The 19,257-nt window shown below is 38.0% G+C and overlaps 1 protein-coding gene across 1 annotated transcript in view; it reads right to left on the bottom strand.

Moving 5' to 3' along the window:
• Nucleotides 1-19,257, bottom strand: part of dmd (dystrophin) — an 89,076-nt gene that overhangs the window by 40,650 nt on the left and 29,169 nt on the right. Inside the window, 30 exon segments of the mRNA XM_056770471.1 lie at nucleotides 587-753; nucleotides 892-973; nucleotides 1,107-1,187; nucleotides 2,966-3,115; nucleotides 3,290-3,421; nucleotides 3,502-3,649; nucleotides 3,808-3,983; nucleotides 4,314-4,437; nucleotides 4,885-5,030; nucleotides 5,194-5,304; nucleotides 5,446-5,616; nucleotides 5,897-6,049; nucleotides 6,701-6,835; nucleotides 7,239-7,355; nucleotides 8,026-8,196; nucleotides 8,672-8,794; nucleotides 9,868-10,047; nucleotides 10,484-10,654; nucleotides 10,823-10,978; nucleotides 11,437-11,610; nucleotides 11,722-11,832; nucleotides 13,122-13,283; nucleotides 13,387-13,539; nucleotides 13,801-13,935; nucleotides 14,775-14,957; nucleotides 15,749-15,919; nucleotides 16,113-16,268; nucleotides 16,855-16,968; nucleotides 18,102-18,314; nucleotides 18,860-19,005. Of these exon segments, the coding sequence (XP_056626449.1) occupies nucleotides 587-753; nucleotides 892-973; nucleotides 1,107-1,187; nucleotides 2,966-3,115; nucleotides 3,290-3,421; nucleotides 3,502-3,649; nucleotides 3,808-3,983; nucleotides 4,314-4,437; nucleotides 4,885-5,030; nucleotides 5,194-5,304; nucleotides 5,446-5,616; nucleotides 5,897-6,049; nucleotides 6,701-6,835; nucleotides 7,239-7,355; nucleotides 8,026-8,196; nucleotides 8,672-8,794; nucleotides 9,868-10,047; nucleotides 10,484-10,654; nucleotides 10,823-10,978; nucleotides 11,437-11,610; nucleotides 11,722-11,832; nucleotides 13,122-13,283; nucleotides 13,387-13,539; nucleotides 13,801-13,935; nucleotides 14,775-14,957; nucleotides 15,749-15,919; nucleotides 16,113-16,268; nucleotides 16,855-16,968; nucleotides 18,102-18,314; nucleotides 18,860-19,005 (4,412 nt within the window).

Here is a 19,257-nt window from a genome sequence, read left to right as displayed (position 1 = left end):
TACTGTACAGAATAAATCAGATGTTTTATGTAAGGGATAATGTACAGGCAGCCGGTTGTTATTGCACCAATAAGCCCCGACAGTGTGATCGGGTTTCACATCGGAGGGGCTTATTTCGCGATAACAGCCATCTGCTTCTACATTATCCCGCTTATTACACAGATACATGCCATATGAGAAAAAAACTGGACATAAAATGTGAATTTGAAATATTTTATTAGCTAATTTTTACTCAATGCAGACCTTCCACGAGGAAAAGCTTTTTACTTTCAGTTTTAAGGTAAGAGACGACATTCAAATGTCACGAAAATCCAATTTGGTTTAATCAATTGTAAATATAATGTCATATATGTGATTAAAAGACCTATTTACATTTAATTTGTGTAATATTACTCTGCACCTGTCAAAATGATCCGGGTTGCTGGGTGTTATTCGTTTCGAGCGGTTGTTATCTGAGAAAACCAACCATTGGAATGTCGCAACTGGCCAATCAGAATCAAGTATTCCAGAACGCCGTGTAAGTAAATGTTTTGGTGTAAAAAACTGAAATTACTTTTCTACTAATAAGATGACGTTACAGTCTGACCTTGAGTTTTGCTGTCATCTCTTTGATGTCATCAAGATCTCCGACTGTCACTCTCTGTGTCTGCACCATGTGATCCAGAAGAGATAACCAATCGTTAAGCTCCGCCCAAGATTTGTTAAATTTGTCGAGGGCTGCATCTCCCGCAGCACTGCCGGTCAAAGTTGTGGCTGGAAAACATTGTCTCACTTTCAGATCTTTAAATCCAAACACCAGTTCAAAGCCAGTATACACAATGACTTTTACAGTAACCGCGTATTGTTAATTCAGTCCTCACATAATGTTTGATGCATTATATGATGTCATACCTGCAAGCTGGCATTTGTCTTTCCACTCCTTGAGGAGAACCTGAATGGTTGTCCAATCTGCACTGAGCCCGTCGTACTGCCCCTGAAATATATTTTTCCAGAAATATAAGTGAATTTAGGTTGCGTTAAAATTCTGTATTTTGAAAATACATTTGATCACATAATTTGTGTAGTATTCTAGTCATATCTGAGATGCATCATGATGTATTTTACACCTTCTCCGGTTGCGATGATGGTCTCTCCTTCGACAGGATTGTTTCTACTGCGGGCTTTTTTTCCTTCACATCCTCCTCAATCTACAAAAATAAAGAAATAAACACTAAGTCTTAATTAAAAAGAAAAGGATTGCTAGTATCTAAATCTATGTTGGGACTAACACATTACATTGTGTACATTAGGTAGCATGCATTATGTTTTTTTAAATAAATAATCGAGTAGCATAACAGTTATTTAATATGCATTCAAATTACAGTTTTACTTAAAATAAGCACTGACAAAAGTACAAATGTCACAGCATGCGTTGTGCGAAAATTGGCCAACTGGCCAACCAAAAAAGATCAGCCCTGAACAGCCACAAACAATAAAAAAATAAAAAAATACATCTGTACTGTTCTTTTATAATCTCAGTAAGTGAAAGGACAAATGACTTCCTGAACCTATTAGTTCAAACTCTAGGAGGCGAGGCCTGATGGGATCGGGCGAAGCTCCGTGTGAAGACAATGCCGAGATTCTTATTAAATAGACAGCCGGTGTCGTCTCTCAGTGCAAATACTGTATGAGAAACTGCCAAAAAAGACCAATGACTTCGTGACACCATTTAATAATTTTTCAGTCTCGGGACTTCGGCAGGCAAAGCAACGGGTCTTTGAAATGGTCAAAACTGATTTTTAAAATAGGAGTAAAAAATAAGTCATAGTGGGATGTTAACTTTAAAGTCGCAGTCAATTTTGCTAATAAAACCTAAAGTTTCCAAATCTTTAAATAGGCCCCAAAGGTCTAAATTATTGATGAGTTTCACCTGTAGTAATGAGAAATGAATGAAAGAGCTCTTTTATAGCTCAGTTTTAACTCATAGAAAACAATGAGAGTGAATAGAGCTCAAATTGAGACCAAAAACTTGTGTTTATCCGCTAATAAAAAAAAGAGTTACGAAAGCTGTGTCTCAAAGATGCCAAAGTCTGTAGTATCAACTAAAGATTTCTCTTCAAACTAAATTTGCAGAGGGATGTGGTCCACGGCAGTTTAATGGCACATACTGCATGTGGACAATGCTTTCAAGTAATATCAAAAGAAAGGTCGGAGACAAAATACTAACATTAAATACAGCCATGGAAATTCAAGACACCGATTTCATTTACCCATCATTTCTAGATGTATTTCAGTCCAGAGTGTGTTGAATTTCAACTACATCAAACCTCAGGAGTGACAAAGTCATCCAACAATAAAAATCACATCACAAACATTTTTTTTTACTTTTTCAAAACATTACTGTTGTACTTAAAACTAAATATGAACTTGTTTTCCTTGCAGTATTTAAGGTCTGAATAAAATACAGAGTATCATTTCCCACTTCTACAGTTTTTTCATTTTTTGCAAACTAATGCAAATTGAAACAATATTTGTATTTTAAATTTGGTAGAACTATTATCAATAGTTCATAGAATGAAAAAAAAAAAATTTTTTACCTAAACACACAGAAAATGTGGATTTTCCACAGCTTTTTATTCCGAATAATTCCATTGTGTCTCCTGAATAAAATGCATAAATGCTCCTGAATAAAAAACGATGCTAAGTTAGTGTAAACAAACAGTGCTAGACCAAATCTTTGACTTTCATGTCATCAGACACGGAGATGTGTCTTAAGACTCACAGGATCAATCCTTTTGAAGCAAACTGAAATATCTTTCTCGGGGGCACAAATGTGACGCTTCTTAATTCACTTTTTGAGGGATCACACCAGCAAACCTGAACCTTTCCCACAACACCAAATAAATAACTGCACACGGCTTAAGTGAAACAGCAAAACAGGAGAATAATAGACTGCACGTTTTAGTGTACGTATGTGCTAAATGACCTCGTGATCTGCTGTATCGGGAGACTTCTCAAGCTGATTCCTTGTAGTGGACGCCCAACTGGAGAGTTTGGAAAGCTGCTCCTGATACAAATAAAAATCCCTGAGAAGATCTTCGATGTGACGTTGCTTCTGGGGGAGATCGGTGGAAACCTGTGGAGCAGAGAAGAACACAAACTAGTGCATTTTCAAGATGAACTCCGTCCAACTTCAAATGATCCCCTGAAATTACTTCATAAGACTGTTAGGTGAAACAATCCTAGTGATAAACACACCAAGGTCCAGAAACATCCATGAGTAGAAAACGAGAGACTACAACAGGATTACCTTGGCCCATCTCATGTTGATATGCTTCAGATGTTTCTCCAGCGGTTTGGCCTTTTCACTTGGTAGAGATGAGCCTTTGTTGGTGATCTGATGAAGCATTTGTTTCCTGCTCGGCAGTTCCACCACTCGGGCCTGGACATTTCCACACAGATGTATTCATTTTTATGTTTTCTCCTTCGTGATTAGAAAAGTCCTAAGCGAGTTATTCTTACCTTCACTTTTTCCAAAGTCGAACTGAGCTGTTCCTTGTGACGTGGTTCTACAGGAATCGCCACCACAGTCTCGGCCTCATCCAGCCAAGACTGAAAGTCCCCCATGTCTTCAGTTAGCTCGGCCAGAATGATCTTCGCCCCCGCCGACCTAAAACACACAGTATATACAGTATATATATACGCGTTCCTTTAGATAACGACATAAAAGGGCGATTAGGTGCTCAAATGGAATTATGGTAAAATATTCAGACCTCTTTGACGTTCTCACCAGGAGCTCACATTAATAAATCATGGATCCGCACTAACCGTCTCTTAATCTCAGTGAGTTGGTTGGACACTTTGGCCCAGCGGGAGTTGATGGAGACGAGTTGGTGTTTAATGTGATCCCGGTCGTCCTTGCTGCACTGTGGACTCAAGTCTGTCCCTAGAGTATTCAGACCCTTAACTGAAGCTTCTTGTTTCTCTAAAGCATCCTGCAGCTCCTGCGAGAATGAATGTGACAGCGGATAATTTGATATAAAGTTGCGGGCTAATCTAACACTGTTGCCAAATAAAAAAAAAATCAGGTAACAATTTGTATGATGTGCATATTCTTTTGAATTATTATACACATTGCCATCTGCTACATAATAAATAAATACTTATAACCTATTCGAAATATATTTGTATTATAAAAAACAATGTTTGAAATGGACGTTGGGCGTGTTTGACATCTTAAGACTATAAAAGCCTTTATTATGTAAACTTCATTAGTATGTGAGACTTGTACAAAAAACAGCTTGTAAAGGATAATTAATTTTATTTACGATTACCTTGAGGCGATCCCTGTTATTTATAGGGTCTTGTTCATATTTCGGGATTATCCGCTCAGCATCAGTCAGCCAATCATCAAGCGCTTTGTGCTCCTCGCTGAACTTCCTGCATTTTTCCAAACGACTGAACAGCAACAAACATCACAAACATTGTGTTAGAACTGTAATTTAAAAAAACATTAACATTTAAAGTCTGTAATAAGGTCTATGGGCTTATTATTTATTATCAGCGTCATCCAGAAGAGTGTCCGTTTAAGGCTACTGTAGAAACAACATGGCGAATTCTATGCAAGGGGACCCTTGATGTTTGTAGAAACAGCTCATTCTAAGGTAATAAAAACATAACGCTTCATTATGTAAGGCCTTTATACACCTCTGAAGAAATATGCATGTATATTATATTGCATCTCTGTGAAAAGATCTCCAAAAAGTACACATTGGACCTTTAATGAAACTTTAATTTAATAATCATTAGAAATTGCTTCCCCATTAAAAAGTAAGGTGGTGTGTGTGTGTGTGTGTGTGTGTGTGTGTGTTTGTGTATGTAAGTCTTACATCTTGTATGACTTACTTGAGTCTGTCCTGATACAGTTTTATGAGGTTCTCCCAGTTGGTTTTGAGGAGTTGGGTCTGTAGACTCTGCACAGGATCAGCTGAGCTCCTGCCCAGAGCATCCACTACTGGAGTCTCTAGTTTCTCCATATTCCCTTTAACCTCCTAAATCACAAGTCACAAAGGACAGCAGTTATACCCCTTCACTGCAAAATCACATGACAGATTTTTGTTCATAAAAACAACTAAAGTTTTAAAAAAGGAGCATGGGCTTCAAAATCTAATTCATAATCTAGGGTATTTTTCTTCATGTGGTTTCTGAAATCACCTTAAGGCACTTCTCTTGTTGGGATACATTGATGAATGCTGCAGACCAGCGCTCAGGAGATTTCAGTAAAGCCTCATTTTCAGCGATACGCTGTAGTAGAGCTTGCAGGTCCTGCACATACATAATGATATATTTACAATAATGATAATGCAAATAAATAAGAAAATCCCATACGCTTGATCGTTTAATTCATGAATAATAAAACGTTTTTTGTTATCAATCTTTTTTTTTAACCGATAAGTGCAGACTTACACTTTTCTGGCGCACTTGAGTGAAATTAACGTCAAGCTCCGCCCATCGTTTATTGACAGGAAGTAGACGTGGCTCTACAAGCTTAAAGGCCCCACCGTCCGAAAGCACACGGCCCAGTTCGTGCAAGTCCTCCAACTTCGGACGCTGCTGTTCAATCTCAGAACTGACCACCTGACGGATAAAGTTGATTTTTGAAAATATGCGTAAAAATGCTGGATTGAAATATTTGACTGCAAGCAAATAAAGTACATGGTGAATAAAGTAAACTGTTTAGAAAAGAAGTTTGAAATGAAATAAAGGACATTTGTGAGATTTAGTCTACTCCAGGCCTCTCGAGCAACTGATGCTATTTTGATATGAGATTCAGAAGCATCTAAGTTACATCCCTGGTGGAAGGTTTGAACATATGGGGCTCAGCGAAGCAAATATTCTAAAGATCTTTAGCTCTCACTTTCACTCTGGGTTCCTCAGGGGGATCTGGAAGCTCTCGTACGGTCTTCTCAATTTTATCCAGCCAGTGCATCATGTCATCCGTCTTCTTACAAAACTGGTACCACTGCTGAGACAGAACCAGGGCCTTTTTTCTCCTCTGGGCTCTCAAGTTCTGTTAGTGCAGAATCAATATATAAGGATTATCTAAGCATAGTTTGACAAGTCCTTAAAAAAAGAAAAATGACACTTGGAGATTACCAGTAAACCCTAATTTTGGGACATTAATGTTGATAGAATTGTTGCGGTTTAAGAACTCACATACTTACAGTATGTACATCACATTGAAGATACATAACCAAATAAACAAATGGGCAATTGCAGGGTAATGGATGTGACATTTCCAGTCAAAACTTGAAATGCATATAAAACTTTAAGAGAGACTTCACATGGGTTGGAAAGAATAAAAAGCACTTTGTATTATATATTTTTCAGCGTAATACCCAAAGGTCATTAAAAGATGATCCAGTAACAGAGAACAATTAACCGTTTACCATTGAAGTAAGAATAAAGTATTTTAAAGACACATTTTCTGAAAATGTGTAGAATTTAATTTGAACAGATGCTTTTAGATAGTTTAAACTGGAAAACAAGACAGAATTCAGATCAAGAAAAATATATGGTTTACGATTGTTTCTACATTGGCAAATAACATGTTTTTATAAATAAAATAGCATGTCCCTGTCAAGAGCTTGTGTATGTTTTCCCACACTCTTTACTTCTTAATAACGTGTACTTGACATTTGTCAACATGCTTTAAAATCACCTTTAAAGTGTCATATTTGTCATGAAGAAGGTTGTGTTTCTCGCGGACGACTTCTTTCTTCTCTCCGCTAGGAGTTCTCTTCAGAAGATTTTCTCCTTTGGCAAAGAGTTCATTCAGTGCGCTCTCATCTATGCTCTACGAAGACAAAAACGCACAAAATTACCTTTAGATCAACAAGGAAACTGTCAAACCATGGGCAGATTGCGTCAGTGGTCTCTCTCTCTCTCTCTCTCTCTCTCTATCTATCTCTCTCTCTGCCTGTCTATATTTGTCAGAGTTTTGTCTGTGAATAGTTAACTCATCCAGTCATTCATTTATTTACAAAAATTGCACCGGTTACAAAACACCAGCAAATGAATGCAGTAGCGTCCATGCATAAGTTATCTTCACCCAAATGAATTGGTTGAAACTAATTACTTTTCTAGTCGTGAAATCTTTAGGATAAGGCTTGGGGGGGCTTTCGGTTTATCTCTGATCGCATAGTTCCAACTGCTGAAATTAATTTTAGCCTGGGAAACATATTAGAGTATTTTCTTACCTCATCCTCCAGGAAATCTTCCTCTTTTAGACTTTCGCCAAATTGAATCTCCTCGTCCAGCACCTGGAGCCATATATTAGCCTGTCTGTGGTACTCGTCTAACTCGTTGGAAGAGGCCTGAAAGAAATAATAAGTAGAAATACATACAAATCTAATGATGTAACGATCCTATCTTCTAAGTGGAGTAATTTTACACAACAACGCCGTCTCTGATTAATTTAGAATCAACTGAGGAAGAGCTATCAATAAACATAGTGTGGTTCAAAGATGTTTTCAAAAGTTCTACATTGCAGAAGTGTTTCTAAAACTTATAATGATATTGACATAACATGTTGTTTATTACACTTTTGATAGTTGAGATAAACACAGTCCTTGATATGCATCATGTCTGATGGGGGGTCCCCTCCATGGGGTGTTTTTTTCTTGGACGGAACCTTAAATCATAAAACTTATTTTAAACGTAGATTTTAATAAAACTATTGTAAAACCATTCTAAATATATTATTGGAGTGTCTATCTACACTGAGTGCAAACAGCCTGCCTTGTTAGCAAAGAGTATTTACCTTAACTCCGCCCACCAGTACCTGACTGGAATAGAGAAAATCAAAGAACGACTTTGCGTAGTTTTATTTACCATATCTTATCTGCATACGTTTTAAAATTGTTGTTCTGATTGTTTTTAAGTCTTATAGGGGGTCACTAATGCCTAATGGGGGTCCTGGACCCCCCCAGTCCCCCCTCTCAATTCGAGCACTGTATATACACATGTATAGATGTATATTAGTACCTGTCCTGTTAAAATCCTCTTTGTGATGATGTCAAAGCGCTGGTTCATCTGTTCCAGCTTGGGTTTCACCTGAGCTTTACAGTGTTCCCCATTGTTCTTTACAAGTTCCTTGGCCAGACCCTGGACCACGTCAACCTTATCCTTCATCTCCGCCAGCTCTTTCTGCAAACCCTGCTCACGTCCACACACAAACAACACATCACTTATCAATACAGAGTTTAGCGAGCAAAAGAAAACTAGAAAGAAACTATTTCTATTATATTGTTTATACAGTATGTAAATGTCACGCAAACATTCTACGGCTTCAAAATGTACGTAACAAAATAAAGTTTAAAACATTTTCAATTAGGGATGCACAAATATAAAAATTATGCTTGCAAAATGTAATTATATTATAACCACTGATGACTCATATAATAAATCTATACTTTTTATGATCTGTCTATGTTGTTTTCCCTAATGGCATAATCGAAAAAAATATTTGCTTCAAATTGCTTCAAATTAATGAGGCCTGCGAGCATTATAGTGGTGGAGGAGAAGGATAATGATGTATTTCTTTCGAAGCAAAAGTTAGCCTGCATTAAACAATCTTTAGTCCTCAATGGAAATTGGATGTCAGGAGCTCATTGTGTGTGCCAGTGAAGACCTTAATAACATGCTCGATGCAGCCCTGGCCTTCCATCTCATCCATTGTTTCCTCGGCACGATCCATCCAGCTCTTGATCTCGGCGACGTTCTCCTCGAATGTTTTCATTTGACTTTGGTAATCCTGCATGACAGATGGAAAGCTAGGTTTACGTTTTGGCAATTCTGAAAAGTGCCAGTAGTGTCTTTAAAGGCTGATGTGAATTTTTACTATGCTGATTCTTCGTTTTGTTTTCGCTTTAATTTATTGCTTGTTTTTCTGAGTATGTTTTGGCCTATCCCTGTGTAATTTATCACTTTATTACTGTAGCAGACGGTGCGGTCTTAAAATGTCAACTCTGTTACTATTGTAGAGCCTTGTACTGATAAATCTGATTTGTGTAATGTGTATTTGTACAAAATATTATGGTCAATTCTTAAGAAGCACTTTTCAATTTTGCTACCTTAGTGCTTTTAATATCAAATTCAACTCTTTAACTGTAAACTCTATTACCGTTCTGAAAGTTTATATTAATATATCAATATATTCTAATATGCATTCGTATAGTCAAAAAAGCACGATGCAATTTATTACGAGTGATTGTTCCTATAGCTCAGTTGGTGAAGCATTGAGTTGAATTGCAAGAATCCCCTGTTCACTTTAATATAAGAAGTGTCTGCCATTGGCCTAACTTTAGGTTAAAACTTAATAAATTATTTGTTTGAGTTAAAAATGTATTTCATAGATTGACATCTGGTGTTTGCTTTTAACACGGGGAATAACTTCTACAGTATCTCACCAAGACAGATGGACTCCAGAACTAGGCGTAAAATTACACCTCGCATTAACCGTCTCGTTCTACCTTTGAGGCCGAGCCTCATACCCCGACGTACCACCCTCGAGTTATTTATAGACTTATTTACAAAGTAGAACAAGGTGAAAATATATTCAGAAGGATCATGATAAGATAAAAAGACGGCGCAACCAGCAAGCTGCAGAAAAATGAAATAAATGGAAACAGGAGATAAATATGCTTAACATTTTCATAACATTACTGTCGCCTCTAGAAATCACAGTCCGGGTGTAAAGAACAATATGAAAATGTGAAATTGAAAGGAAATGGATTTAGCACCGCAGGGTACGTTTAGCCCCAGACATATTTAGCATGGAATAAAATAAGTGAGAAAAAGGTCAGATGGTCGCTGTGAATTACTTACCAGCAGCAGTTTTAGCCATTGCTCGCTTCTTGACGTCACTGCGATCCAATTGCAGTCCAGCAGGCTGACCTTGTCATCAATCAGGTTCTCTTGGGTCTGGAGTAAACCCTTCAGGGTGTCAGCCAGCTCTCGGACAAGCTTCAGCTGTGGCTTATGGCGTTCCTTGTCTTCCTGCGTTGCCTAGGTGATGAGGTCAGAAAGGTATTTAAATTGCTTTCCGTGAGTTTGTTTACCTTAAAATGTCGCTGAGCCTGGCTAATGAAGTGTTGCGAAGTGAGGTGTGAGTGCGTCTATGAATCTGTCACCGGTAATTTATCAAATGATGATCACATCATGGAGAGTAAAGCATTCTAACCATAAATATGTATCTAGATTCATAAAGTTACGGAGTGAAGCTTTAACAACTATAAAAATAATAATAACATGTGTTACTTATATAGCGCCTTTCAAGAACCCAAGGAAGCTTCACAAAAAACTAGTGAACAATTGTATTGACGTGTCTAAAATGATATTTAGGGGGAAAAGCATTGACCGTTTCAGAATTTATCAGCTTCAGGCATTAAAAAGCCTGTCTTGTGTTTTTGTTGTTGAAATAAAACCATGGGGAGTTTTATACCTTGGCCCAAGACAACTCTGCCTCCAAGTCACTTGGCATCCCTTCAACGGAGGACCGGCGCGTCAGTTCCTCATCAGTAGCCGCCAGCCACTCTGTCAGACTGTTTACCTCCTTCCTAAACTTCCTCAGTAACTTCAAAATCTTCTCAAGTTCCTGTTTTCCCTCCGTCACCTGCATAGAGATGAACATGAGAGGCTTTGTCACTCATGATTACCGATAAATGACAACCTACCAGACGCTTCGGAGAATGAATGTCATCAGTTTTGTATAATAGCTGTATAACTAAAACTATACGTATTCCATAAGTACAAGTTTAACTTTTTTCAACTTGTACCGTACCTGTGAACCCAAGACATTGTATGCGAGTTTGAGAGCCGTCAATCTGTCGTCCAGTTCTTTGGGTTGCTCTGTCTGCTGTCTCTGCACAATCTGTCGTCCTGTCTTTATCACCGTCTCCACCTCTGATTTCACTTCACTTAGATTCTTATAAAACTTCTACATAGGAGAAATAGATAGCAATGAATTCGTTCCTTTATCATTGATGTAATACTTTCTGACAACATGTGAGTTCTTAAATGTCAACCTGTATGACTTTCTTCAGTGGATTACAAGATTAAAGAGTGTTAGCTGCTTTTGTGTCTTTGAGATTTTCGGGTGCTAATATTATTAGATCTCCTTTTGTGTTCAACAGAAGAAAGTGAGTCATTGGGGGTTGTTGAGACATGGTGAGTAAATGGCGACAGGTTTCATCATTTCTGTTTAATTTCTGTAATGTGATGACTTTGGTGTAACATCATTTGACAAACACACACTGAAGTGGAAATGATAATAAAAATATATAGTAAAAAAGTATTTTTAAAAGAGGATTTACAAAAAGATCCCAAAATATGTCACAGTGATTGTCAGCAATGATTCTTGCAAATTCAAATGAAATAAAAAATAAAATGACCCACCATGCATTGCTCCAACTGCGACTGTACCACTTCCTGTTCCACACTCCTAACGTTCAGCACCCCCAACTTCACTTTAACTTCCTCTAGTGTGCGTTCACATTCCCTCAGCCTCTCATCAAAATTGGCTGGCTTTTGGAAAAGGCGGAACTTTCCTTTCACTTGCGATAGTTTATCCTGAAGACATGTGCGAGAAGTTGTTGTTTGTTAATAGTGATTCAATTTCGTGTAACACTTAATGTACAACAATGTGAAATATGCAAATTAAAATGACATGATCGGTCTTACAATTGTAGCATCAATGTCTTCAATCACTTTGTCGGAAGCGTCAAGCTCTACGGCTTTTTCCCTCATATCGTCTAGTGTCGTCTCATGGCCATTCAACTCTGACTGTATTTTCTGTTAAAAAGAGACAATAACCAAGTAAACACTTGTGACATGTGATCTGGAATTGTATTATGTCTTTGCCAAGACACACTTAAAGGTCTTAAGGCTTATACACACCGGGACAATAATCGCACATGTTTATGCTTATGTTTATGTGCCGAGTGAATATGCAAATTCACTCCCTGACATAAATGGCGCTTATTTAAAACAGAAATACCCCGGTACACAAGGTGGCGCTGCACAACTTTATGCCTGTGACATTCGCTTGTCACCCAGAACAAGAATTACTCTTCATCGTTGGTATCCATTTCTCTGCAAGACCGTTTCGTTCTTGAGCGCTACAAAGTCGTGTTTTACTGTGATCAAAGGCGGCAATCGCATTGGTCGGACAGTTTTTAATTCAGCATGTCAAACCAAAAAATGAGCCCGTGGCATTTGTGTAAAAATTATGCTTTTATGGCCTGCCGTTCTGTGTGTCGGTGTGCACATTGTTTGATCACATTGGCAGCCTTTGTTTAGTCATGACGCGTTTAAGGCCAGAGATAAACGCGCACGATCATCTTCCCAGTGTGTACAAGCCTAACTTTTTGTAGGATCTATTGACATAAATGAAATATAATATACATAACTATGTCTTCTGAGGTGTATAAAGACCTACATAATGAAGCTGTCTTTCTTACTTTAGTATGAGCAGTTTCTATCTAAGTACACCACGGGTCCCCTTACATGGAATTCACTGTGTCGTTTCTACAGAAGCCCTTAACAGACAAACTGCTGTACAGAGCTTCATAAATAAGTTATCGGAGTGAGCTGTTGGTTGCAATTCACAACCTCACCGCTAGATGCCGCTAAATTTCATACACTGGAACTTAAAGCTCAGTAAAATAATTTCAAGGGCAAACATCAATCGATCAATCATGAAACATGAATCTTTTTGCTTTTTTAACAGGCTGGAAATAATGACATCATAAAAGACAGAGTTCAATAAAGTGTTAAATCATAATTTTCATCAAAATATGCTATTCTTATACTTCAGTGTTTTCAGTTTCTAGCTAAGCAACCATAGAACTATAGAATACTTTATATATAGTTTTGTTTCCTATAGATGTACCGTAAGTGCAGGTGTGTGCACAATATTAAGCATTTTTGGCTTATCAAATCAGATTTCACACCTTATTTTTAGAATATAAACAGTCTATAAACCAAAATATTCTGTGTTTGGTTAGCCACAAAACTATGCTCCAAAACCAAAAGATAAAAAATGGAATGTTTGTTTGTTCCATACGAGTCATTATGAATACCTGGGACTCCCGAGGTATCTGTGAAGCGTCTATTCCATCTGCCAGGTAAGCAGTCAAATGACTGTCGGTAGTATTCAGAGAGTCCTGAATGAGCCGCAGGGTCCTGTCATTCTCCTGAGCCCACTGCAGGCTTTTTTCCAGCTGCTGTCGTCTCTGTAAAACCTGTTATTGACGTCAGAAACGAAGAGAAGCACAACTTGAGAAATCCAATGAATACGTTTTAGGTTTCTGCTCTAGCATAATGCTTTAAAAGTGAAGCTCATACCCTCTGCATCAGCTCGTCCCAGCGCGTGTTGTAATCTTCCACTTTATTGTGTATGAGCTCGTCGAGAACCCTGCCGTCCGTGAGGGTCTGGGCTAGTTCGCGGATTTGGTTGCGATTATATTCCGGATGGTCTCTTATCATGATATCTATGGACTGCAAGAAACGAGAAAGAGCTTTGATATTTCTGCTTAATTGCCATTTACACCAAAAACTCAGAAAAATTGTTTCCATGGTGATGATGCAAGTATGGAAAGCACATCCAGACTTTTCTTATAGCATTCTTCATTTATAAATGGCTTTAATTTGAAACGTCTTCTAAATGAATGCATGCAAATTTATGGGAGACCTTTCATAAAAACTCTCAGATTAGATTAATACAGTGACTTTAAACAAAAAAGAGTTTTAAGCACTCACAGCCAAAGCCGCTTCAAGTTCCTTAACACCTCCTTGAATGTTTTCTGTTTCGTCCAGTTGCTTCTCCAGCAGGTCCATCCAGGCATTCTCCAGCTCCAAATAAGAGAGCAGTTCACACCAGCATGCCCACACTTCCTATGGCAGCAATCGAAGAGATGCATGTGAAGCACATGTGCCATATAACAACATGTCCCTTATAGACCCAATGAAGAAAAACTACAATACATGTTTAAAGCAATTTAATAATATAGCAATTTTTCCATCATTTTTTGCATAATTTTTCAATCTATTAGCTACTAATATACTATGGGTATATCAAACACACTGTATGCAAGTATTTTTCCACAATTTTGTCTTTCTGTAACCTTTTAACTCCATATAATGTGAATTTAATTTTTTGCCATAAATTATTATAAGTAATCCTTTATGTTTGTCACTGGATTTGACAAATATCCAACAAACCAAAAGTGCTCGTCAAAAGTATCGGACATCAGAGGTTTTGGAAGGACAACGACGATATGCAAAAACATCTTGGTTTTCATAACCGTAAAATTCTCTCTAAAGGAACACTTGAAGGGTTAATAAACACCAACATCTTGGGTTCTTAAACAGAAGGAGATCCGATAAAAGATATACCGCAAATATTGTTCCTGTCCTTCCAAAACCTTGTATCTCCAAATTTACAGTTTATCAGAAAAAACACATTGTTTTTAAATGATTGAATACTGAGTTGTCAAAGTTGGTCAGCACTTTTTAATACTTTATATTGGACAGATATTAGCAAAACCTAGTGACAAACATAAAAGATCACTAATAATAATGATTCATGGCAAAAAGCGAAAATCACAAAACATGAAGATACAAGGTTTCAGAAGGACAGCAGCGATGTGTCCCTTTCAGGGTTCGAACCCCACACTCTACGACACCCGAATTCAATCCCATCAACAGATCCACAGCGGTAAACTCAGTCTCACCTCTAAAGTCTTGCACTTCCCATCGAGCCGACTGCAGAGTCGCTGGTAGTTCGAAGTTAAAACGTCCAGTTCTGCCTTCAGGGCATCGTGGGCTGCAGGAGGGGCCTTTGAAATGAAATTGGTGACTTTATCCGTCAGTAGCTTCACCTTTGTTTCCTTTTGATGGACTTCCTCTTGAGCTCTCTGGAGGGGAAGAGAGAAGATTAAGAGACGATTCAACAGGTGTTTAGATTAGGGTCAGCATTCTGTGAAAGGTCTGCTTTCTAAGTAAAGTCAGGCTTGACAGTAGGAAGCGTGAAGAGAACAAAGGAAATTTTGTTCATTAAAAAGAATAAAAGTACAAAATCCATCTGCGGGCATCAGAGAGTTGAGACGACACCTGTTTGGAAATGAACATCCAAAATGTCTAAGTGTCAGTCTTTGCTCTAAGCCCCATCATTTTTCATTACAATTATTTTTTTCTTTCTATTTCACAGCTTTCACTGTCTTGGCACTTGTACAAAGTGACATCCAACATTACTGGCACGAAAGCAAATCGTTCTAAAATGTTCAAATGAGATTGCACAAATTCACACAAATTATCTAAAATTAGCCACATCGTTACGTATTTGCCATGAGATTGTGTTGGAAATGTTCAATGCGAATGTAATCCAACTTTTGGGATTGTCCATATTTAACCCAACAACCCAACACTTGTAAGAAAAATCAGGTATAAAATTAAAATATTCAATCAGAACTCCTAAACTTGCACTCTTAAAACCTTCAACTCCTTCTACTCACCATGGGATCAAAAAGAGACACAGCCCTTGGTTTAAATTATATATTTGACCCAACAAGGGTTAAAACAACCCAGCATAGGTTTATTTACAACCCTACAGCTGGGTTTGTCCCTTTTTGACCCAACGCTGGGTTGCATTTTTTCAGAGTGTCCCCAAGTTACGACAGAACAATTGCTGACACCAAAAAATTCAAACCTTTAGCTCCTCCACGGCTTTATGAAGTTCCTCAGGTGTCTTGTATTGGAAGTCTCGTTCCAGGTATTCTTCTTCAGCCTGTGTGATCCACTCTTGCATTTCCTGCATCTCTTTCCTCAGACTAACGGTCATGTCCAGTCCTCCTTTCAGGGCTGATTTCTTCGCATAGGCCTATCAAACCAACAACAAACAGTTCCATTCGAAGCATTTGGTTTCACCGTCAAGCCTTAAATGCAGGAAATGTAATGAAAACATCGACCAGATGTGAAAAAGCTACGCCTGAGCTTTTCGGATGACTAAATTGTACCTCACTTGATAAAGAATGAGACTAATAAGCTGTAAGCCCGGGCGACACGCTAATTACCTGTTTGCAAATGAGTTCCCACTGAGCGTTGAGCTCATCCAGCATCTTCTGTATTTTGATGGCATACGGAGGTTCTGCGTCCCTCTTCAAAGCCATTCCGACCTCGTTGATGCCGTTTAGACTCGGTTGGACGGTTTGGATGTCATTCACCAGAGCCTGACAAATCAAACAAGGTTGTTTGAAATAAGAAGGCCCTGGTCATTCTGGAAACCAGGTCACGCCAATGCACTGACCCAAATCTATTTCTGTAGCTATTGCCACATCACGGATAACTTGGCGTGGGGTACAAAACATGTCAAAATCACATTGTCACTGTCATTTCACGTTCAGTTGCCGTTTTAAAAACGTTTTAAAGACTGGAAATGTGGAAAATACATCCAATGGCTTTATGAAAAGAGAAGGCGAGACTGTACTGAGTCAGGTCCCTGTGGATTTATGGCTTATTCATTTGGCTTCGGCTATATTAGAAGATCACTCAACAACACAGTCCTTCAGATTTCATCTAAATGAGATCTGGCTTTCTTTTTCAGGCCAATGCATTCATTTAGACAACGCTTTGACTGCGAATTTAAAACTCTGTCTGCTGAATTAAACATTTTGGGCCATGAAACACGTTGGCGAGTTTTTGGAACGCTGTTGTGTTTTTTAGCACATCTTGCTCTGGATCACTATGGCATCAGCAGTTCCAAGTTTGGGAGCATAAAGTTTGTTTTACTGCTAAATAAATAAAGATTGTCCTCACCGTGCACTGTTCCAACTGCTTCTCCAAAGCCTCCGCGTCTCCAAGAGCCGGCCATTCCTCATTCAGGAAAACATCGACCTCTGCCATCCATTTCTGCAGAGTCTTGGTATCATTCTACAGTAAGAAATAAACGTCTTTAAAATACGTTTTTTGGAAGTAAAAAATAACCCATAGGAAAGAAAAATCACAAAGAAGATCTTGTAAGTATCCCAATTGTTTCAGACAAAATGGAGACAAATATGGAAGCTTTTCCTTGAGTTGCTGGTTTATCAGATTTTCCAGCTGAAAAATAGACCTTAGGAGGTTACACACATCCGCTCCATATACCAGAAAAATGAGGATTTCTTGAGTAATATGTCGGCCTTGTATTCCAGTAAACATAGCTAAATGGTTTTAAAAGACTTTACTTTATATTTACAATTACATTATACTGTATACATAGACTTCAGGGAAATTAGGTTTCATAAAGCAATTTTACTAAATAACTTTCTATTGCCAATTTAAAAATTTTGTAATGGAAACAAGGCAAAATGTCAAATTATACAAACAATTTATTCTTGCCACAGCAGTGCCAACAAATGTGCCAACTGTGCACATTTTGTCATTCCACCAAAATGCGTAGAATTTTAAAAAGAACTTAAACATCAAAATCTACTTAAGGTGTATTTCACTTTTTTACTCTATCGAAGAGATTTTGCAAGAAATATGTGGGACAAAGCTGTCCATTACTGAATCTTTCATATTTTTGGAGCTTTAACTTTATATTTTTTTATCTGCTCTAATTTCCCTTTGAACTGTGTGCTTTTGTTTGTCATTATCAAAATATCTTCTTTTGTGTTTATAAAGGTTTGAAATGACATGAGGGCGAGTAAACGATTGTTCAATGATTTTCAGTTTGGGTAATTTTTTTTACATTTCCGCATTTGGCAGACGCTTTTATCCAAATTGACTTACATTGCATATACTGTACATTGTATCGGAGTCCCCTGGGATCGAACCCATGACCTTGGCGATGCTTGCGCCATGTTATAATCACTGAGCCACATGATATGGCTGTGTCTAAAAATCCTCTTTAAACAAAACATAACTACATTAAGAGTGGGAATGGCTGTGTCTAAAAACCCCATAAGCTGCCTGGGTAAGCAGCTCACTAGGCTTTGAGACACAGCCATTTTCTCTCTTAGAATGAATTCAGTGTCTGTTACAGGTAAACTATAGCATGCTCATCATATTGTTTCTTCACATGCCTGGAACTGCTGTAATTTGTTCATGTGATCCTGCAGCTTCAGTATGTTCTCCTCCAGCTGTTCAGACACGCGTCTCCAGCGCACCATCACGTTGTCCAGCTCGGTCCGGTACTTCTGACAGATCTCAGGTGGTGCTTTCTGGAACACCTGCTCGGCCATCTTATTGAGATCATCCACTTCACTCTGATGCTCCTTCTGTGCTCCTTGAATAGCCTACAGAACATTTTGTCATAAAACAGATTTTAATGGATTAATATTGATTGCCACTGACATCAAAACATGTTACTTAATATGAAACGATAACTTGGTTTTAAAGATTACTAACCAGTAAGTGTGAGTTAGGCACATCCATTAAAAACATCTTACATGGAGCACTGGGTCACTTACTCATTTTTTATTAACCTCCTCTGCATCAAGCCGTTTTATGAGATTTATGAAGTCCATACTGTAGATTCTAGACTCTCAACTTTTTCATCGTTATTCATGCATTATTCAAGTCATGCATTTCAAAATTTTACTTTTGCAGTTAAAGATATTGGGTTTTTAAATATTTCAAAACCATGCAAGACTTTTCAGGCGAGTTACCCCAAAATTTTAAATGGCAGTTTACGTGTACATTTTACAATGCGGTTTGGATGCCAGTGGCACAGAAAGCGCATATTTTTTTAATCTACAGTACTGTGTATGATCGCTAAAGGCAATTCTTATAGTCAGCCACAGCAATCAAAATAAACAAATACATAAATAAATAAACAAACCTTGATGTCTTTAAGTCTCTGCTCCATGACTGGGTACTCGGTCACTGCGGTGGAGGGGATGGCTAGTCTGTTCTCACAATGCTCCAGCCAGGCCAATAGAGCTGCCATCACATCTTTATAACGTGAAGGTGGAAGACTGGATTGAACTAATACAAGTGAGGAGAGAAGAGAGAAACAACAGTTAACAGAATGAACACGCAGTCGAAAACACCTGTGACGGTGGCATCTATACATATTCAAACACACACACACATTTGTCTTATTTCTTCAGTATAGAAACTCACCAGACGCCATTTACCTCTCAGGCAGACAGTGCTTAGAAATGAGAACAAGGCCATGAAAATTTCAAACGTTCATGCAGCATAGTAGGATAGCAAAGCTCGTTGATTTGAAAAATT

This window comes from Triplophysa dalaica, chromosome 2 (assembly GCF_015846415.1).
Source record: "Triplophysa dalaica isolate WHDGS20190420 chromosome 2, ASM1584641v1, whole genome shotgun sequence".
Classification (NCBI taxonomy): domain Eukaryota; kingdom Metazoa; phylum Chordata; class Actinopteri; order Cypriniformes; family Nemacheilidae; genus Triplophysa; species Triplophysa dalaica.
The sequence above is the reverse complement of the archived record's forward strand: the minus strand, read 5'-3'. Positions and strand labels throughout refer to the sequence as shown.